Source organism: Sciurus vulgaris, assembly GCF_902686455.1.
Source record: "Sciurus vulgaris genome assembly, chromosome: 3".
Lineage (NCBI taxonomy): Eukaryota > Metazoa > Chordata > Mammalia > Rodentia > Sciuridae > Sciurus > Sciurus vulgaris.
The window spans coordinates 45,606,696-45,629,332 of NC_136463.1; the positions used below are offsets into that span (position 1 = coordinate 45,606,696).

At 40.3% G+C, this 22,637-nt stretch overlaps 1 protein-coding gene and 1 pseudogene across 3 annotated transcripts; one reads left to right on the forward strand and one right to left on the reverse strand.

The window, feature by feature from the left end:
* The first annotated feature begins 97 nt into the window (after nucleotides 1–97).
* On the forward strand, nucleotides 98–2,712 carry LOC306656467 (endoplasmic reticulum-Golgi intermediate compartment protein 2-like; annotated as a pseudogene). Its single transcript has one exon. The product of its transcript is annotated as an endoplasmic reticulum-Golgi intermediate compartment protein 2-like (transcript).
* Nucleotides 2,713–11,829: 9,117 nt separating this feature from the next.
* CENPV (centromere protein V) lies at nucleotides 11,830–21,539 on the reverse strand. Of its 2 annotated transcripts, XM_079131723.1 has the most exons (5): nucleotides 20,949–21,513; nucleotides 18,344–18,442; nucleotides 16,639–16,708; nucleotides 13,537–13,651; nucleotides 11,830–12,223 (listed from the first exon to the last, which is right to left on the reverse strand). In XM_079131723.1, the coding sequence occupies exons 1-5, from the start codon at nucleotides 21,350–21,352 to the stop codon at nucleotides 12,099–12,101; spliced, it is 813 nt and encodes a 270-aa protein (XP_078987849.1). In that variant the 5' UTR covers nucleotides 21,353–21,513; the 3' UTR covers nucleotides 11,830–12,098. The 2 variants fall into 2 exon arrangements, with proteins under 2 accessions (XP_078987849.1, XP_078987850.1); XM_079131724.1 differs by lacking the exon at nucleotides 13,537–13,651 and having other exon boundaries at nucleotides 20,949–21,539.
* Between the last annotated feature and the right edge of the window lie 1,098 nt (nucleotides 21,540–22,637).

Genomic DNA, 22,637 nt, shown 5'->3' on the forward strand with positions numbered 1-22,637 from the left:
GATCTGGGTACAGTGGCAAACACCTGTAATCCCAGTGACTCAGAGGCTGAGGCAGGAGGATTGAGAGTTCAAAGCCAGCCTCAGCAACTTATCTAAGGAAAACAGAAAACAAAAGTACAGTTATTGAGAACAGAATGGATAAATATCCACAAAAGTGAAAAAGGCTGAAAAAAATTCCAACTCCCTGAAACAAAATTGGAATTCTAGAGAAAAAGGATGATTTTCTGAGCAAATATCAGACTAACAAAAAATCCTTCCACTGTGTATTAAATAGGGCCTGAATATTTCAATTCCATAAAAAGTAAGTTTTCCTTATTGCAAGATTCATGAAAACCAGTATCTTAATCTTTCTGTGACTCAACATCAGGCACACCAAAGGACTTGCAGATGGAGCTGTTCCATCCAGATTTCCTGTAGCAGACAGCTCTTATGCTTTCTTGGTTGAGTCTAGAAGGGAATGAGAAACCTGCCCAGGGTGAGACTCAGGATCGACTGCAAGAGGGGTCAGGTGCAGCTAGGAGGAATGGAAGGAAAGGGAAAAGAGAAAGGGTTTGTGTGGGGATTAGACCCCACAACTGACTAATGTGGGCTTGATAGTTGTCTTCAAATGAAGAACTTCAGATTGCTCCTCTTGTTGAGTTTTTGCAAAGTAAAAAAACGCTCTCAAACTGAGCAAGTCCCAACTAGCTAGTCACTTCCAATTGAATTCCCTCCCACACCCCACAGCCCAGGAAGAGCGTCAGCCAGCCTGCATTTGAGAATAGAGACTAGCCAGGGAACTGTCACTAGTAGACAAAAGGATTGTATCCAATGGCAGCATGCTATATTGATGAGATTTTACCATACCAAAACATACTTTAAAAAGGTAAAACAAGACATGGGATCCCCCGCGGCCTGGGCTTCTGTGAAGCATGGCGGTCAACTGGGACCGTAACACAAGCATGACTGTATGCGGGAAGAGGAAGGTTTTCTTGAAGATGAGGCGAATGAATTGGGAAAAAAAACCTTAAATTTGGTGAAAGAGTTGGATGTCTTTCCAAAGGTTCCTGACAGCTATGTAGAGACTTCAGCCAGTGGGGAACAATTTCTCTAATAGCATTTACCACTATGGCTTTACTAAAAATAATGGAATTCTCAATGTGTCAAGATACATGGAAGTATGAATATGAAGTAGACAAGGACTTTTCTAGCAAACTGAGAATCAACATAGATATTACTGTTGCCTTTAGGTATCAATATGTTGGAGCAGATGTATTGGAGTTAGCAGAAACAGTGGTTGCATCTGCAGATGGTCTAGTTTATGAACCAGTAATATTTGATCTTTCACCACAGCAGAAAGAGTGGCAGAGGATGCTGCAGCTGATTCAAAGTAGGCTGCAAGAAGAGCATTCACTTCAAGATGTGATATTTAAAAGTGCATCAACAGCACTTCCACCAAAGGAAAATGATTCATCACAGTCTCCAGATGCATCCAGAATTCGTGGTCATCTATATGCATAAAGTAGCAGGGAATTTTCACATAATGGTGGGCAAGGCAATTCCACATCCTCAAGGTCATGCACATTTAGCAGCACTTGTCAACCCTCTTACAACTTTTCTCACAGAATGGATCATTTGTCCTTTGGAGAACTTATTCCAGGAATTATTAATCCTTTAGATGGAACTGAAAAAATTACTATAGATTACAACCAGATGTTCCAATATTTTATTACAGTTGTGCCAACAAAACTACATACACTTAAAATTTCAGCAGATACCCATCAGTTTTCTGTGACAGAAAAGGAATGTATCATTAACCATGCTGCAGGCAGCCATGGAGTCTCTGGGATACTTATGAAATATGATCTCAGTTCTCTTTTGGTGACAGTCACTGAGGAGCATATGCCATTCTGGCAGTTTTTTGTAAGACTTTGTGGTATTGTTGGAGGAATCTTTTCGACAACAGGCATGTTACATGGAATTGGAAAATTTAATAGTTTAAATAATTTGCTGCTGTTTCAGACTTGGAGCCTATAAATCTGTCCATTCTGTCCCCTTTGAAGGTGGCCACACAGACAACCACTTACCTCTTTTAGAAAATAATACACATTAGCACCTCTTGAATGAAGGAGATAAACTTTTTGCCTGAGACATAACCTTTTTTAATAATAAAATATTGTGCAATACATTCAAAGAAAAGAAAATATGAGTGAGAACCTAGAAACACACTTATTTTTAAAAAGGGGGAAAAAAAAAACCAAATGGAAATCCTGTATATGTTGTGCCTGTTACAAATGTCCTAGAAGAAATTATACAGCAAATCAGTAAATAAGTCCATCTGGAGTATTGGTTTGAAGATGACTCCTTCTGATAAACTTTCACAACAAATGGACAGTGTTGAACTCAAACTACTTCTTGGTAACAAAAAGCCTAAAGGAAGGGAATTAAACCACATCTAAAGAAAAAGGCATTGATAACTGCAATTGTCTGAGTTGCTTTTAAGAGATATGATGTCAGAATAAAATATGTAAACAAACAAAAAAAAGGTAAAACGGGCTGCAGATGTAGCTCAGTAGAAGAGCACTTGCCTAGCATATGTAAGGCACTGAGTTCAATTCTCAGCACCACATATAATTAAAATAAAGGTCCATTGACAACTAAAAAATATTAAAAAAAAAAAAAAACAGGTAAAACAGAACAGAGCCACTGGAGAAATTAGAAGGGCAATTGCAATAGATTTACCAATTATAAGATGTTTCTAGCCTAGATGATTTTACTGCTGTTTAAAGCATAAAATAGAAAATTCCTCCAATTCTTAGACAAAATATGAATTACCACACACACACACAAAAACAGAAAACTGACGATTTTATTCATGAAATGGATGCAAAAGTATGAAAGAAATGATTAGCAAACTGACCCCAGCAGTGCACCTACAGAATCACTACTCCACAACCAAGTACGGTATTATTCCAGAAATGTAAGAAATCCATTAAAGTAATTCACTGTATCAGCAAGTTAGAAAGAAAAACCATATTCTTTTACTTATAGATGTTGAAAGATAATAAGATGCAGCCATTATTCCTGGTAACAACTCCTAAGAAAAATAGGAGGGGAAAAAAAAAAACAAATATAATGAAGACCTTGCCAAAATCCAGCATATTAAAAGTAAGTCAAGGGGCTGGGGAGATAGCTCAGTCGGTAGAGTGCTTGCCTTGCAAGCAGAAGGCCCTGGGTTCGATCCCCAGCACCACAAAAAACAAAAACAAAAACAAAACAAAACCAAGTCAAGGTAGAATTTTCACTTTTGTGACTACTTATCGATTCTTTTCTAAATAACTATAGTTTTGTTTTTCTCTTGTCCTTAGAGTTTTCATGTGTTGACTTATTTCATTTTTCAAAGGAAAATATCCATATTGTTTTGAAGGCTCAAGCTGATGAAGTGACACAGAACAATAAAAAACTGATATAAGTATTAGAAAAAACAACTGTGTTAGAAACTCAAGAAATACTAATAAAGTCTACTATAATAAATGAGAGAATGTGGTAAAGCAGCTATATAACATATCTTTACCAAAAAAAAGTTTTCTTATACTGGCAATTACTTGACAGAAATGAAAACAGAATGTCGAGAACTTATAAAATACGTACAAATAACTTCAACATAAAGATATAAGGTTGGTTAGTTTATTTATTTATCCATTTATTTATTTATAGTGATCCTGAGAATCCAACCCAGGGTCTCGCACATGCTAGACTAAACTACACCCCTAGCCTAAGGAAGATTTATATGAATTTTACAATTACTATTAAAATCTCAGTCCTTTTTTTTTTTTAAGCAAAAATTTACAAGCTGATTCTAAAATTTATATGGAATTCTGAGAGAACCAGAAGCCAAAACAATCTGGAAAAAGAACAAAGTTTAAAGACTCACACATTCCAATTTGAAAAATTACTACAAAGACCTAAATTTAAGAACTAAAACTGTACAACTCTTAGGAGATAATAGAGGTGTAAATCTTTCTGACCTTGGAATAGACAATGGTTTCCTAAATATAACACTAAAAGCACAAGCAACAAAAGAAAAAAATCGCAATCTGTGTACATCAAAGGACACTATCATGAAAGTGAAATTGGAGAAAATATTTCAAATCTTATATCTGACAAACGTCTCATACCTATAATATGCAAAGAAGTCTTGCAACTAAACAGCAACAACAAAATTTTGGTAGACAAAGGACTTGAATTACATTTCTCCAAAGAAGATATCAATATCCAACAAGCACAAAAACATCACTAGTCATTTAGGAAAAAAAATCAAAAACCTCAGTGAGCCAGGCACCGTGGTGCAAGCCCATAATCCCAGCAGCTCAGGAGGCTGAGGCAGGAGGATCAAGAATTCAAAGCCAGCCTCAGCAAAAGGAAGGCGATAAGCAACTCAGTGAGACACTGTCTCTAAATAAAATACAAAATAGAGCTGGGGATGTGGCTCAGTGGCTGAGTGACCCTCAGTTCAATTCCCAGTACCAAACAACAATAAAACCTCAGTGAGATACCATTTCACACCCACTAGGTTATAATTTTAAAAGGAAAATATGTGTTGGTGAAGACATGAGTGAGGGGCTGGGGTTGTAGCTCAGTGGTAGAGCACTTACCTAGCCAGTGTGAGGTGCTGGGTTCGATTCTCAGCACCACATATATATATATATATATATAGGTAAAATAAAGGTCCAACAACTTCAAAATATATATTAAAAAAAAAAAAAAAAAATGATGGGAGCCAGAAGCAGTGGTGCACACCTGTAACCCCAGCAGCTTGGGAGGCTAAGGCAGGAGGACCATGAGTTCAAAGCCAGCCTCGCATACATGAGGCACTAAGCAACTGGGTGAGACCTGTCTCTAAATAAAATACAAAATAGGGCTGGGGATGTGGCTCAGTGGTCAAGTGCCCCTGAGTTCAATCCCTGGTACAAAAAGAAAAAAAAAAGAAATGTGAAAAAACTGGAGACTTCATACTTCTGATAGGGATGTAAAATGGTACAGCTGCTGTGTAAAACAGTTTGATGGTTCCTCAGTAACTTAAAGATTTACTTCATTAGTAAATATAAGGTCCTGGATTTCATCCAAAGCACCACAAAAAAAAAGAAAAAAAAAAAGGTATTCTGGGTTGGGAATGTAGTTTAGTGGTAGAGTACTTGCCTCTGGTCATGTTTTGTATATGAAATGGAGCAATTTTCAATGCACAATATCCTGGGTTTGATCCACAGTACCATAAAAATTTTAATTAAAATAAAACTAAATTTTAATATAAGATAAATTATATTAAAAAAAGAAAAAATATCCAAGAATAGTCAAAATATAAATATTAAAAAGGACAGTAGTGTGAGGCCTGCCTTCTTATATATTAGAACTTATAAAGTCACTGCAGTCAAAACAGTAAAATAGGGCTGGGGAGATAGCTCAGTTGGTAGAGTGCTTGCAAGGCAAGCACAAAGCCCTGGGTTTGATCCTCAGCACCGCAAAAAAAAAAAAAAAAAAAAAAACAGTAAAATATAGGCACAAGAGTAAATAGATATTGAATGGAAGAGAAAAATCCCAAAACAGACTCAAATTGTGTGAGGAAAACATTGATAAAGGTGACATTTCAGTTCACTGGAGAAAATGATGTCGGGATGGTTGGCCATGCATTGGGAAAGAAGTAAAGACTTCTACCTCCTGCATATAAGAAAATACATTCAAGATGAATTAAAGACATATATAAACACTGTAACAATTAAAATATCATTTAAGACATTTGGGAGAGGAAATGCATACACACACACACATACACAGCTTGGAATATAACTGACCTTACCAAGCCAGGCTGCAAACCCATAAATGTAAAGGAAAGGAGATTTCACAGTAAAGCTTGTGTGTGTGTGTGTGTTGCTGGGAAGTGAACACAGGGCTTTGATGCTAGGCAAAAACTCTGCCACTGAAACAATGAATTTTTTTTAAAGGTTGTAACATGTATTAGAGCTGTGCTGATATTCTTAACAAATGTCCTCAAAGAAAAATGGATTAAGGTCGTGGTGGCACATGCCTGTAATCCCAGCTATTCAGGAGGCTGAGGCAGGAGAATCCCCAGTTCAAGGCCAGCCTGGGTAACAGAGAGACCCTGTCTAAAAATAAAAATAAAAGCTAAAGATGTAGCTCAGTGCTAGAGGACCACTAGGTTCAATCCCCAGTACCACACACACAAAAGATTAAGGATGGAAAATCCACAAAAGAGGAAACTTTTGACCATTTAGCCAAAACACATATGAAAAAACTATTCAACTTCAGTAGCAGCCAAAATATGGAAATTAAGACAAAAATGAAAGTCCATTTTTCACATTTGAATAAAACTACCCCACTGAATTTTGATACTGCTGACCCTTGTGTGTGCACTACCTTCTTGCCCTGCCAATGGGACTTCCATCCCATGCTGAAAATATGACATGATTTTGAAATGAAGTGACCAGTAATTAAAACCTGAATGACACATGGTTTCACTAAGTTCCACCTGGGAGAAGTGAGGTCAGGAGGGCAAGAATTCTAGTTATCTATAAAAAGTCAGTCAGAGCCTTAAGTTCAGAATTGCCAGTGTTACTTCTCTTGCTGATTTGGTTAAGTCAATGTGAAGAATCATAGGATGATGATATCATTGTCTGGAAGGTTACCCCAGGAAACAGCAAAAGCTGGAAAACTGGGCTGGGGTTGTAGTTCAGTGGTAGAGCACTTGCCTAGCACATGTGAGGCACTGGGTCCGATCCTCAGCACCACATAAAAATAAAGAAAATAAAGGTATTGTGTCCATCTACAACCAAAAAAAAAAAAAAAAAAAATTATAAAAAAAGAAGCTGGAAAGCCTGAAACTGTAATCATTGCAGCATCCTGTAACTTTGTACTGCTCCTCCTGCTTAAAAGCGACAGTGGCAGAACAGGGAGTCAACAGATCATCCTTGAGCTTTTCATCAGTCACAAAAGTAAGTACTGGAATTTGTACCTTGAGGTTTAAAGAAATAGAGGTTGATTTCAGGAAAGGGACCTGAAAGAATTCCAGCACTTGGACTTCAAACAACTACAGCTAGATGAATATGACCTTAGAAGTTCTTGAAGTCAGGGCTGGAGTTGTGGCTCAGTGGTAGAGCACTTGCCTAGAATGTGTGAGGCACTGGGTTCGATTCTTTGCACTGCATATAAATAAATAAAATAAAGGTCCATCAACACTAAAAAAATATTTTTAAAAAAGTTCTTGAAGTCCTTGTTTCCTTCCTTTATGAATTCAGAAGGAAAAAAAAGAGTTGAAGAAAACAACTCTCCAAATTCCTTATTGTAGGGCATGTGTAGGAATATCATAGGAAATATCATAGGAAAGGCAGTTTCCTGGACAAGACAAGAGGAGAGAGGGGCATCATGTGGGTGGGCTCCATCTGGCTTGCTCTTCAGGCAAGGGCTCACTCTAGGGCAGCTAGGCTACTACCCAGAGCATGCGACATCCCAACTTACTGTCTTAGCGAGAGCTCCTCTCTGCTGGTATCAGATTCTTGCTTCCAAACAAGATTCCAACTTGATGGCGGCTCAGGAGACTTAAGGTAAGATAATTTCCCACTTATGGGACCATTAGCAGTATCTGACTTTGGCCAGTGACCTCACTGATCGTTTCAGCAGGCTGGCTTAGAAATTCATCAAGGTGACCTAATAAAAATTTACTATACCCAGGGCTGGGTGAACAACTGCAAACTGTAAAGACAAGATCCCATTTGGATAAACAAAAAAATAAGATAGCTAGGGATAAACCTAACACAGTATGTACCATCTGGATGGAGAGTAGCATAAAATTTAACCAAGGAACACGGAAGAACAAACCAACTGGTGAGACTTGCCACTTTTCTAGCTGATAAATATGACAGCCAGTGCATGGAGTAACAGGGAAAGGCAGAGGTTAGCTAATGGATAAAAAAATTTTATAGGAAGAATAAGTTCTAGTGTTTTACAGCTAAGTAGGTTAGCTATAGGTATAGCTAACAACAATTTAGAGAGGTGTTTTGGTTTGGATTTTTTGTTTTGTTTTATATTGAACCCAGGGGGCTTTATGCCTGAGCTATACCCCCAGCTCTTTTTAATTTTTATTTTCAGACAGGATCTCACTAAATTGCCCAAGTGGGCCTCAAAATTGCACTTCCTCCTGCTTCAGCCTTCTGAGTAACTGGGATTACTGGGAAAAACCATTACAGTTGGCTAGAAGAGAGGATTTTGAGTGTTCTTCCCAAATAAGTAATAAATGTTTAAGGTCCTAGGTATGCTAATTACCCTGCTTTGATCATTACACATTTGTGTATACATATCAAAATATCACACAGTACCACATAAACATGTACAATTACATGTCAACTGAAAAAAAAAAAAAAAAAAAAAACAGAAAAAAATCTGAGTACCAGAAATCCTATTCTCCCCCAATTATTTATAAGTTCAATATGTTTATAATCAAAACCCAAGCATCAAATGCCTATAGTCCCAGTTATTTGGGAGGCTGAGGCAGGAGGATCTTAAGTTCAAGGAACTCAGCGAGGCCCTAAGCAACTCAGCAAGACCCTATTTCAAAATAAAAGATAGAAAGGGCTGGGGATATTGCTCACTGGTAAAGACCCCTAAATTCAATTCCCATACCAAATAAGTAATAAATAAAATCTGGAGGACTAGGGTTGTTGCTCAGGGGAAGAGCACTTGCTTAGAACCTGTAGGGTCCTAGGATTTCCAGCATAAAAAGTAAATAAAATTCATCTGGAGTACAAAAATGCATAAGAATGAATAAAATGGGGGGATTACCCTATGGGATTATTTAAAACACATTATATAGCTTAAGAGTTTAAAACAATTTGGCATTTGTAGAACCATAGAAAAAGGAGAGGATGAAACGAACAAATGAAGAGTCCAGGGGGAAAAAACTAAATGTGACTTTTATTTAATTTTTTTTTGGCTATATCCCCAGACCTTTTCAATTTCGAGGCAGCGTCTCACTAAATTGCTAAGGTCAGCCTCTAATTCATGATTTTCCTGCTGCTAATTTGTGATCTTCCCAGTGTCCCAAATAGCTGGGATAACATTTTGTACTAGTAAACATTTTATATCAACGAGGAATGAATGGATTAACCAACAAAAGTGTTGAGAAACCAGTTATTCATTTAGAGGATGAGGGACTTAACCTCTTCCTCATACCTTTGGTGAAATTTAAAGAAAAAAAAAAAAAAAACCCACCCCCCTCCCCAACAAAATAAAGAGCTACATGTTAAAAAAGCAAAACCAAGAAGCAAACAAGTTTTGGAAGTTAGAAGAAAGTGTAGGTAAATACAGGTTTCGGTAAAGGGAGTCTCAAACAAAAAATTAATCATAAAAAGTCAGGAAACACAAGGTGGAAGGACGGGGGTAGGGCAGGGGAAGAACATAAATTTGGCTCCATCAAAAGGGGCTGGAGTTGTGGCTCTGTGGTAGAATACTTGCCTGGCATGTGTAAGGCCCTGGGATTGATACTCAGCACCACATATAAATAAATAAAATAAAAGATCCATTGACAACTAAAAAACAATTTTTATTTTAACGTTTAAAAAAAAAATTAAAACCTGGGCTAGAGTTATAGCTCAGTGGTAGAGTGCTTACCTAGCACATATGAGGCACTGGGTTTGATCCTTGGCACCACATAAAAATAAAGGTATTGTGTTCATCTATAACTAAAAATATTTTTCAAAAAATAAAATTAAAACCCATCAGATGGGGCTGGGGAGATAGCTCAGCTGGTAGAGTGCTTGCCTGGCAAGTACAAGGCCCTGAGTTTGATCCCTAGTACCACAAAAAAAAAAAAAAAAAAAACCATCAGGTGCAGCAGCACATGGATTAATTCATGGCTGAGGTTGAGATTGCACATTTGAGGTCAGCCTCAGCAACATAGTGAGACCATCTTGAAATAAAATATGAAAAAGGGGCTGGGGATGTTCAGTGATAGAACACCCCTGGAATCATTCTCCAGTACCACAAAAATAAATATTTTTTCAAATTTAAAACCTAAAAAGAGGGCTGGGGATATAGCTCAATCGGTAGAGTGCTTGCCTTGCATGCACAAGGCCCTGGGTGCAATCCCCAGAATCACTGAAAAAAAAGAAAAAATCTAAAGAGAATAAGTTACAGATAATACCTGTAATCTGTAATATGAGAATTATTCTGAATAGAGAACTCCAAAAATTAATTAATATAATCCCTTATTTACTAATTTTTAAATAAATGGATCAAAAAATAACTCAAAGAAAAATGAACAAAGGACACAATCAAGTAACTGACAGAACAGGAAAAAAAAAAAAAAAAATGGCCCCCAATCCCAAAATGGTGCTTAATCTCACAGATAATCACAGTGATGCAAATTTTAAAAATTACCTTTTTTGTCCAAGAGTGGTCACAGTTAAAAAGACTGATAACATCAAGGTGTCAGTGAGATCACTCTGCTATATTAAAGGTTGACGATCTTGCATACAGAACACTATATAAACACTTTGAGGGCAGTTTAGAAGTTTAGTGTTTAAGGTATGCATATCCTTCAATCCAGCAATTCCACATCTATATTCTCAGATAAAAGCCATGTACACCAAATATGTAAAAGGATGTTCATTATCAACACTGTATAATAGCAAAAAAAAAAAAAAAAAAAAAAAAAAAAAAAAACTGGCAACAAAATTTCTGTAAAAAATAGTTAAACTATATCCATACTATGCAATGCTATATAACATTTAATGAGAGTATATGCATTGGCATAAAAAAAATATTTTTTTTAAAATGCACAAGGCAGAACAGAGAGTTCTTGGCAGGTCAACCTTGGCAACTCGGTGAGACTCTGTCTCAAAATAAAAAAAGGACTGGAGATGGAGCTCAGTTGTAAAGCTCCTCTGGGTTCAATCACACACACACACACACACACACACACACACACACACACACACGGTCATATTCCTGAGACTAAAATGAAGACTATCCACATTCTGGCTTCTGTATTTGCTGTACCTCCATTCACAGTTCCTTCTCTCATCTTTCCTAGATAAAATGGAATTAAAATGGAATAAAAATTGTTTAATAGGAAGAGAGTTTCAGTTTTGCAAGATGAAGAGTTCTGGAGATGCATGGTGGTGATGGTTGAACAACACTGTGAATGTACGTAACACTACTGAATTGTAGACATGAAAATGGTTAAGTTAGGAGCTGGGGTTGTGGTTCAGTGGTAGAGCACTTGCCTAGCATGTGAGGCAACTGGGTTCGATTCTCAGCACCACATATAAGTAAAAGAATAAAATAAAGGTCTATCAACATCTAAAAAATATTTTTTTAAAATGGTTAAGATGTTTCATTTTATTTTACATGTACTTTACCACAATTACAGAGAGAAAAGAAATTTAAAAGCTGATTCATCTTTAAAAAATAATGTGACTCACATCACACTCTACCTCCCCCAAGTCTTCCTGGTCTAACCTTGTCTTGAATTCCCAGAGTTCATCACAGTTCACATCAACTATGGTCATTCATAATCTTCTAGTTGTAATTGCTGTTCACATGTCTTTTCTCTTCTTCCTATTTTGGTTGCAAGCATTTTTTTTTTTTTTTTTTTTTTTTTTTTTTGCGGTACTGGGGATCGAACTCAGGGCCTTATGCTTGCAAGGCAAGCACTCTACCAGCTGAGCTATCTCCCCAGCCCTGCAAGCATCTTGATAGTGCTTAATAGCTGCTGTTGAGTGAATGACCTCAGGAGTAAAAATCAAAGTGCAAAGGAAATGAGGAACCATAGTGACTTCATTAATGTTAAAAATATTTATTTTCCAAAAGATCACACAAAAGTTGGGGAAAAGAAGGAAGAGGGTCAACTAGTCTACATCAAAATCCGGGCTGAGGAAGGATAAAGAGCTGCCTAAAGAAACTGGTAGCTAGAGCGAACTGGAGAGAACAAGGTAGCTACTGGCCACCAGCCTGGGTCAGCCACAACAGGGGTACCACTGAAGGGCCCAGGGGCCACAGAGCTGCTAGCCCTACTCTTTCCTCCTTTTCAGGAAGGGAGAAACAGAAGCTCACTCTTTAGACATGTTCTTGATGGTCTTGTGCTCCTTCATGGCCTTCTCCCAATTGCTGCCATTGAATTCCTCAGTGACCACACTCCGCACGGTACCCTCATCCAGGCAGTGTGGGGCAATTCCTAGGGGAAGTGGCACAGATAAAGAGAGGTCCCAAGTATGGGTGAAACTACAGACTACTGGATCTTGAACAAATCCCTACCTACAAGCATCACTGTCCTACACACCATATCTCTGATACCCTCCAGCTTGCAACCTAAGCTTATGGGACTACCCTGGTGACAGCTTACAACTTCAGCTTTCTGGCTTACAGTCCTCATCTGCCAGACAGGAGATCAAGCTCCTTGAACACAGGATGTTCAATGCTAGACATCATTCAAAACCAAGCTGAGAAAAAGAAATAGTAGAAAGGCTCAGGCTTAGTGCAGTCTCTTGACTGCCACCTGAAGAATTCTCAGGTTTTTCCTCTGTTTAGCTGTATTAGCCTTCTAAGAATTAAATACCTCCCTCCAGGCATGGTGGCACAGACTTCTTACCCCAGAGACTTGGGAAGCTAAGGCAGGAGGATTACAAATTCAAGAACAATTTAGTAAGATCCTGTCTCAAAACTGAGGGGGGAAAAAAAAAAAGCAGGGTTCAATCCCTATATTAAAGAGAAAAAAAAAAGAATTAAATACCTTCTCATTTATACAGGATTTTATACTTTTCAAAACTACCCTGTTCCACCAGGAACACCAGGAAGGAGTCTCCAGGTGGCAGATGAGGAACAAATGGGAGCTGCTGAAGAAACAGGGTACAACGGTGCTAAGGTGATATCATGCCCTTCCCCTCCTCCTGCCACAAGACAGATGACAGTTCTGATCTGACAGATGACAGTTCTGGAGGCTGTATATACGCAGAATATCTTCAACCTCTAGTTTTTCCTCATTCACACTGCAAATGGTATTTTTCTAAGAAACTGTCTAAGGGTTGGTTTTAACTTCTGTAGAGTTGTCAGTTCTCCCCAGACCTAAGCAGGACCTTGGAAGTTCTCTTGATCATTTTTTGAACAAACAGGATTTTTTAATCTTAATTTTTGTGCTGGGGATGGAACCCAGGGCCTTGCACTTGCTAGGTAAGCACTCTACCACTGCACAACACCCCTAGCCCTCAAAAAAATTTTGAAGTGAATTAGCAAAGAATCAGCAAAGAACAAGAATCATGATTTGGCTGGATTCTGACAAAGACTTTGCCATATGGGAATGACACATTTGACCAGAGCCAGTCTTAGATGCTACCATTTGCAAAGACCTCTGCTAAAGAGCTCTGTTCTTCTAACACATGCTTGTGAAAGCACCCAGCCAGGCAGAAGGCACACCACATAGGCCAGTGCCCACCTGTCCGAGCACTTGAACCCCAAGAACCCCAGAGTTTGCAATCCATCCCCTGTACTCACCAAAGCCACCAGGGTTGGAGCGGGGAGTGTAGAAGCTCTGAACACCACATCTCTTGCAGAAGGTATGCTGGGCTTTGTGTGTATTGAATGTGTAAGTTGTTATGCTCTCTGCTCCCTATAACAAACAAATAGGCTTTCTCTTTTTACAAAGAAACTGCTTCTTAAGTCATTTAAAAAATAAATCTTTTAAAAGAATTAATGGGGGTAGCCTTTTTGTAGGGCTCTCAGTATGAGGACAGGTCCCAACTCCCACAAAAGAATGGAAGCTTCATGAGGATAGGGATCCATCTATACTACCTGGGGACATGTACTCTGGAGAGTGACAGCTCATGGCACTCAGAGGAACAACCCAGCCTTGAGTCTTCCCTAATCCATGGGAAGACAGAATGCCCTGTGAAAGTCAAAGAGTGAAAATGCCCACTTCTTAGGGCCTAAATGGAGAGTAGGTCACCCAAAGGACTGGCTCCTTTGAGCGCTAGTGGCTCAAGGTCTTAAGAAAACTGTCGATACTACTTGGATTAATCTATAAAAGACAAAAATGTATCTTTGCCAGACATTACAGAGAAAGGACTAATTTCCTTAATGGGTAATACAAATTTTTTGTGTGTTTGTTTTTTGCTGTAGTGGGGATTAAACCTAGGGCTACTCTACCCCAATCTCAGGCCACTCTCCCTCACCCATGCCCTAATGACTGTCCATCAGTCACAATGGCCATTGTTCAGCTCCCCAACATGCCAAGCTCAAGCCCTTGGTACAGGCTGTCACCTTTGCCTAACACATTTTTGCCCATGTCCTTCCACTGTCTTCATCATGCTGATCAAATACCTCAAAGGGAACTTTCCTAATCAAGCTATTTATTCTCTGTCCATCCATTTATTCTCTGTCATATTGCTCCTTCAGCTCTCTACAATAGCATTTTATTCATTGCACCACCTAGAGAATGTAAGCTCTAGAACAAGGGCCCTGTCTGTCATGTTAACTGCTATGTTTCAGTAAAAAGTGCCTGGCATATAGTAGGTGCCCCACAAATATTTGAACAAATACGTTTTGTATTTACTTTAAAAAAAAAAATTACTCTTCTGATGGGGTAGGGCAGAAGAAGCAAACAGTGTCTCAGAGCACCAGGAAGACATGGTCAAGTAGATCCAAAGAAGAAACTTCCTAAACATCAATTCCTGACCAAGGAGCACAGGGCTGCCCTTGGAATCAGCTGTCATGGGTGCTTGAGGAAAAGGCTGAGGGGGATCACAGCCACCAGCAGGCAGTAGACACACATTTGTGCTCTTCTGTGATTAAAAATGAAGAACAAGAATGCTGCCCACATGGAGTACCTCCCTGTCACCAGATACCCCACACAAAGAAAGGTGTCATTCAAGGGTCACAGGGCAGGGGAAAGACAAGGGCATAGTGATGCACACACACCTATAATCCCAGTTACTCAGGAGATAGGCAGGATTGCTAGAGCCCAGGAGTTCAAGGCCAGCCTGGGCAACATGGTGAGACCCCATCTCAATAAAAAGTGAAAAAAAAAAAAAAGAAAGAAAGAAAGAAGAAAGGAGATGAATGGCCTTGGACATTTTGAATGTAATCTCACTAAGTAGGACTCACGTGATCATCCTTGTGGCCAGTCTTTCCTCCCAGGAATTCAGTGACAGCCCACTCAGTGCCAAGCCCACCAGGCCAAGAGCTGGGTCAGACACGAAAAAAAGTGGTACTTGCCTTGGAGACACTTGCAGTCTAGTAAAGGAGACAGTCCTACACCAAACTCCCAGAACACACACAGAGAGGTCTGCGAAACCATGATGGGAAAAGTAGGAACGGAGAATGGACTTAAAGGCCTACCCAACCCAAATTACCTAGAATGTGCTAAAAGTCTTTTATAAATTTCAATTTTATGACCCAGAGATTTTTATTTCTAAGGGAACTGATCCTAAAGAAAGAGTCTAAATTGTCAAAGATTTATCCTCAGAGAGGTTCATCACAGTGATGTTTATAATTGGCATGGGGGGGATGGGGACTGAACATGACCTTAAAGTTCAGGAATCATGGGATAAGCCAACTAAAGAACTGGACGGCAAGGAAAGGAAGACTGGGGCCTGTGGAACAGTGGAGGGCAACTTTTCACTGTGTATACATATATTTTCCCCTACCTTGCTAATTCTGAACAAAGTGCAAAAAAAAACTCTTCAAAATAAAAGTTGTAAAATCATGGTAAGTTTTTCATTGGAAAATGACAAAAGTGGCTATAGAAAGAACGAATGGTAAAGTTGTACTTTGATAAAAACATATGACAATATATTTAGATGCATTTATTTGTGTAGAAAATAATGCACAAGGACATGCACCAAAATATTAACTGTGGTTATCTTTGTTTGATTTTAACTGATTAATTAATTTATTTCTATAATACTGGAGCAATTACCACTGACCTATGTATCTAGCTTATTTTATTTAATTTTATTTTATTCATTTACTGACTTGCATATTTTTTTGCAGTACTGGAGAAAAAACCTAGGGGGGGGCTTTACCTCAGCCCTTTATTAATTTTGATACAGGGTCTAAGCTACCAAGACTCACCTCAAACTTCTGATCCTTCTGCCTCAACCTCTCAGTTCACTGACAGGCATGCACCACCATGACTGGCTCCTTTTTATTTTTTGAGACAGGGTCTGGCTAAATTGCTGAGGCTGCCATCCTCTGCCTTAGCCTCCTGAGTAGCTGGGATTATGTGCATGTGCCACCACTCCCAGCAAATTTATTTTTTGAGTTTCTGAATTTGAAAATGTTTCCACAATAAAATCAAACATGCCTTTTTAAATCAAAATGGCACAGTGGTAGGGTGCCTGCCCAGCATGCATGTGGCTCTGGGTTTTACCCCTAGTACGGTTTTAAAAAAAAAAAAAAGGAGCAGGAGCGGGGCATAAAATAACATCACCTTTTAAAAGTAAACATAAAACCTGGGTAAAAGGGGAAACCAAAGACCCTGAGAGGCCTTGCTATGCTCCCTGCCCCTCCTACTCTATAGAGGGTATGCTAGAAGTTGGGGTTCACAATTCTCCTATGGTACTACCCTCCCTTACCCTGCTCTTATTAAGCACTAACCTTCAGGAGCTTGAATCGAGAAGCTGGAACAATGAAGTGTCTATTCTGCTTCTTCTTGCAAATACTGCAGCTACAGTAAAAAAGAGCAAATTTCAGACTATGAATAGCCTCTGCATCCTGTGTGCCCAAGAAGCCCAGCCTGATATGTTTAAGGAACCAGTTGACCTCAAAGAGGACACCTCTTTCAGCACTACCCAGGAAAGAGGGAGCTGAGGCAGATGGACTGGCCACCTGGGGCCTTTCTTTGCTTTGTTTGGCAGTGGAGCCTGCCTGTCCCAAACCTAGCAATAGTGGCCATGCCCCATTCAGAAATCCAGGGCCAACAGGACCTCTCACCCCCCAGTTCACTACAGTGAAAGAAAACATTGGATTTTAGAGACATTAAAAAATAAATATTATGGATGGGGGTTGTGGCTCAGTGGTAAAGCTCCTGCCTAGCATGTGTGAGGCACTGGGTTCGATTTCTCAGCACTGCATATAAACAAATGAATATAATAAAGATCCATCAACAACTAAAAATATATATGTATATTTAAAAAAAACAAATTTCAGACACTGATATAAACTTATGCTTCTGAGCTATGCATACCAAAAACAGGCAAAGGAAAGCCTAAAAGGCTTAGGTTTTGCCTTTTCCTCATCTCCATGTCAGAGAGAAAAATCTAGTTTCAAGTAAAACAGGTCCCCAGAAATACCAAATTGGAAATTAAATCAAAATTCCATCTTTTTAACCTACCATATGTGTATCTGTGTGTCTGTCTTTGTGGGGATGTATGTTGTATCTGTGCATGCTGGGGATAATGAACCAGGGCCTCACAGATACAAGCAGGCACTCCACCACTGAGCTATACACCAAATTCTTCAATCCACCTTTTAAAAAACTGGGACTTAGTATCGGATCCTATAATAAATTATTCCTCAATGCTTCTTTCCAGATCTGGACTCTACTGTTAGCAGCCTGGTCCATTCTCCATTTGAGTAATTCTACAGTATTTATTACTCATATATCATTCAGGTACCATTCAGAGTCAAAAAGGACTGGATACTATTGAATAACTAGGTAATGCCAAAGACTAGTCCAGAAGTCAGAGCATGTTGTCTTGCCCTATCATAATGCCAGAGTAAGTGCTAAGAAGTAGGTCCTCCACACGTTGGTGGTACCACCTGCCTCATCCCAAGGATAGAGGTCCAGCGCATGTGGAATTTACAGGTGTATATTCTATCTCTCCCCAACTCTTGACTCCTACAAAGACTCTACCCAAGGCTTTCCACTCAGTGTCCAGACTGATCCACCTTCAGCTAAAAACTCCCGAATCATCAACAATATCAGTCTGAAGGGTGACTCTCTCAGACACAAATCCTGAAGCCCCTGTTCTGTGTCACCTGGGACTGTGCTGTAGGAACTCTGTGGCACACACATGCACAGACACAAGAATCTGAAGATTCTCTCTTTCCCTCTCTCTCATACACACAAACAGCAGGCTATTATTTTTAGCCTCTTCTTTTTAAAACGTTCATTACTGAAAATTTCAAGCCATAACCAAAGATAAAGAATAAAACAATGAGCCCTTATGTATCCACCAGCTGACTTCAACATTATGAGCTCATGACCAATGTTACAGGCACAACTCCCCAGGTTATTTTGAAGAACTGCATTTTAACTCCTAAGTTCTTTTAAGTCAATTCAGGAAAAGAAAATACTCACTTGCAGTCAAAGATATGTAAGTCTGCTGAGGCCCAGACTTCAAAACGGACTGCTCCACAGTGGCAGCCTCCTGTGTGCTTCACCAGGCCCTGGTATTCACTAAATGAGACAAAAATCAAAAGATAAGAATTTCTGAATAGTCTGGCAGAGGCCTTATGGCATGGCTCCTGTACACACTCTTTTTGTTGTTGAATGAAAGGCAGGACAAAAAAATAAAATTAAAAAAAAATTTAAAAGGCAGGATAGAACAAGTCTTTTCTATAGGACAACCAAATGTATTTCTGCTTTTTAAGGAGGCACAGTCAATTTTATAAAAGAATGGATTCAGTGCCTTCTTTGTCCACAAGCTCTTTGTACTGTTTCTCAAATTGTATTAAACATTACCACAATTCAGAAAGTATACGGGAAAGAAAGAAGCCTAATTTCACCACCCAAACATTTTTATTCAAATGGCTAATAAAAATTTTTATAAGTCAAGGAGAGAGCAGTAAACAAAATACAGTGGACATGGTTGCTGCCTTTACTGACCTGAAGCAAATCAAAACAAATTGTCCAAATAATATTTAATTATGATTGTGATCAAGATCCTAGAGGCTGCTTCGGATAAGTAAGACAGGGCACCCAACTGGGTCTGTAGTTCAGAGAAGCCTTTTGGGACAATAACAAAAGCTCTTATAATTTTGCTCTATTCTCTAGGATTTTTCATGTATCTGACTTTTTATATAACTATATACACACATTGCATACAATTTTGATCCTTTAAAACCACAGAAGCTACAACTGAACATTAAGATTCAATAAAATACCAAATCACTTTCCAAAAGGACTGAATATCAACAGTGACTGAGAAAATATTTCACTGAACCTTTTGAGCAATAATCACAAAAATAGCTCAGTGCACCTTTAATTACCATTATTTGATTACAAAACGCCTTTTCACATTTATTTACAAGTTAATGTATTTCAATTTCTACTTGCATGTACATAATGGTTATTGTAAAAAAAAAAAAAAATACAAACATCACTGTATTTGATGGCATTCAAATGAAAGTCTCCTGTAATCTTTAAAGCAAAAGGGATCCTTTATTTGCTACATATTCCCCCGAACTTTTTCTACTCAATATTTTAACAAAAACCATACAAGTGTTAGACACAATTTTGCACAAAAGTTAATTTAATGACTTAAAAATCAAGTACATGCAGGGGCTGGGGTTGTGGCTCAGTGGTAGAGTGCTCGCCTAGCACACTTGAGGTCCTGGGTTCCATCCTCAGTACCACATAAAAAATAAAGGTATTGAGCCTACCTATAACTAAAATTTTTTTTTAAATAAAGTACATGCTCATGCCAATCTGATGGATGAAAAGCATCTAGTCTTTTGTGTCAACATTTTAATATCTTTCTCTAGCCCATTATCAGTTTGGTTTAGGATAAAAAAAAAAAAACTATCTCAAATTTGAGCTTTACATTTCTAAGGATCTTGGTATCCCTTATATCTAGCAGTAGCAGGCACAAGTGGCTCAAAAAATGTTTGATGGATGAATCTTTTTCAAATGTTCAATTTATTGTCCCAGATAATAGATGAAAAAGTGAAGCACACAAAAACCAAATAAGTACTTTCTGAGAAGATACACCAAAACTAAGGGAATTTCTTCTGGAACAAAGACAAACATTTTCTTTCGTTCAAGAGGAGTAATTCCAAAGTTATTATGCAATTGTTAGGTTACACTTAGTCTTGATTCTCCCACCCAAATTGTTCAATTCATTTTAAAAAAAATGACACTGAGACACACTGTTATGATGTAAAAATATTTCTCAAAGCACAATGGTTTTACGGGATCCACGTAACATTTGGAGAAGAGGGCAACCCTTGACAGAATAATCTCTCTTTTCTAAATCATGGGCCTCCGAGATACTCCTCTCTCCAGATAAAGGGATGGAGATTCTTTTCCTTCAGAAACAGAGATGGAGAAGCGGAATGGACAGAAAGCACCCGGGAGCCCCTGTTGGTGGAGAACACAAAGCCTCGCACCCTGCCGCCGAGCTCCCGGGCACCGCTTTGCGCGCGCTTCTCTACGGGATCAATAGCCCCCGCCCCCCACCCCGCTCCTCCGCAGGCCTGCTTGAACAATAACGGGATTTCGCTTCCCAGTGGGCTCCAAATTACTCATGCGTCTCTCCACCTCTCTACTTTTCCCTCTCGCCCAGCCTACAAAAACATATGTGCGAACGCAAAGAAAGGAGTTCGGGTATAAGAGCAATCGTGGGTTTATATTCTTTTCACGAGGGGAAGTCTCTCGCGCCCTAAGAGAAAATGTCCCGAGCACGACGCTGGTGGCCAGGAGAGACCCTTTGTATGCCAGCCAAGAAAGGAGCGCGGGCTCTGCACGAAGCCCCTCTCGGTACCCGGAGGCCCTTAGAATTAGGACCAAACCCGCCGCTAACCCCGGAGGCGCGTAGGCGCCGTTACGTGGCAGACGCAGAGCTGAAAGGTGCCTGCAGCCCGCACGCTGGCAGGGACGCGAGCGGCGCCAGCCCGACTCCGCGCCCAGGGGCGTCAGCGTGGAGCCGGCTCCCGCGCGCATAGCCCGGCCCCACTGCACTCACAAGGTGTCCAGCAGGAGTTTGGCGGCGCCCTCGAAGCTCAGCTTCTGCCGTTTCTGGAACGTTTCCCAGCGCTCCCGCTGCTCGCCCAGGTCCAGCGTGGACACCGAGGACGTCGGGGTCGCGGGGGTCGGGGGCGGCGGCGGCGGCGTCGGGAGCAACGCCTGCTCAGCCGGCGGTGGCGGCTCCTCCGGGCCCGCCTCCTGGGCCCGCGGCAACGAAGGCTTCGGCCCCCGCTTCGCCGACGGCTGCCTACTGGCCGCCGGGCTCCCGCTCCCGGCCTTGCTCGTGGAGCGCCGTGCGCGGCTGTTGCTAGGGGCCGAGGAGGCGACCACCGGGGCCCCGGAGGGACCCGACCGCTTCTGCCCGCGCGGCTTGGAGACCACAGTGCTCCTTGCCCGCCGCATGGCTCCCGCAGCCCAGCGCGCAGGCCTCGCAGCGCCGCGCGCCCCCGCCGCCCTGCGCGCGCCCCCGCCGCCTGCCAACCAGCAGGCCCAGGGGGCGCTGCGCGGGTCTGCCCCAGTCGGGCCCGCGGCACCTGCCTACAGCCAGCTTGCCCACAGGAGGGAGACCCCCCCCCCCGACCTGAGGGCATGCACCTGCCCCGCTGTGTCCCGCAGGTCTAGGGCGACTGCGCCTCCAGCCTCCGCTAGTAGACACCCAGAGCCTATTTGACCTGCGAACCCGCCTCCGCCCCACCCGTGAATCTACAGGGCTTCCTAATCATATCTTCCTGACCTAGGGAGACCTGAGTCAGGCCTGAATTCACAGCAACATTTTAGCTGGAAACCCAGGGTAACTTTATCTCCAAGATAGAGACCTAACCTGGCAGGAGCCATCGTGCCCCTAACAAGCCAACGTGTGTAAACGGCCTGGCACGTGCCACCTGCTGAATAAATGGCAGCTAGAGTCATAGTCCTTAAAATTGGTCTTATCTGTCACATGAAACAGTATCTTAAGGATATCGATGGTCAATAGATTTTATTTTTAATCCTAAATGAATGAACCCCGCATGGATTTCCATTAGCATGATTTTATTAACACAGAACCAAAGTTTAGAGAGAAAAAAAATCAGAGACCCACGAATGGAACCCAGATACTCTCTAAATCTATTTTATTCATATCTTCGAAGAAATAACATTTTACTCATTTTTCTACCTTTTTGTTTTCTATTTCCATTTCAATTTACTCTTTTAAAATGTTTAGTTCTAATTTTACATGACAATAGAATGCATTTATACATTTTGATAAATCATACATAATGGAGAGTAATTTCTCATTTTTCTGATTGTATATATTGTAGAATCAAAGGGGTCATGCGTCATATATGTGCATGAGGTAATAATGTCTGCTTCACTCTACTATCCTTCCTCCCCTCATGTCCCTTCCCCTCCCTTCACTCCCCTCTACCTCATATAAAGTAACTCTGTTCTTCCCTAGCTCCTCCCACATTGTCAATTAGCATCTGCATATCAGAGAAAACTCGACCTTTGGTTTTTTGGGTTTGGCTTATTTCACTTAGCATGATATTCTCCAACTCCATCCATTTACCAACAAATGTCATAATTTCATTCTTCTTTAAAGCTAAGTAATATTCCATCGTATATATACCTATACCACATTTTCTTTATCCACTCATCTGTTGAAAGGTACCTAGGTTGGTTCCATAGTTTAGCTATTGTGAACATTGAT

Bases quoted from the DNA above. Each gene is read 5' to 3' on its own strand.
- CENPV (XM_079131723.1), bottom strand. From the start codon at position 21,352: ATGCGGCGGGCAAGGAGCACTGTGGTCTCCAAGCCGCGCGGGCAGAAG. The intron at 16,709-18,343 runs GTGAGTATTTTC...TTTTTACTGTAG, and splicing joins TTACATATCTTTGACTGCAA to CTGCAGTATTTGCAAGAAGA. The intron at 12,224-13,536 runs GTGAGTACAGGG...CACTTCCCCTAG, and splicing joins CTCCAACCCTGGTGGCTTTG to GAATTGCCCCACACTGCCTG.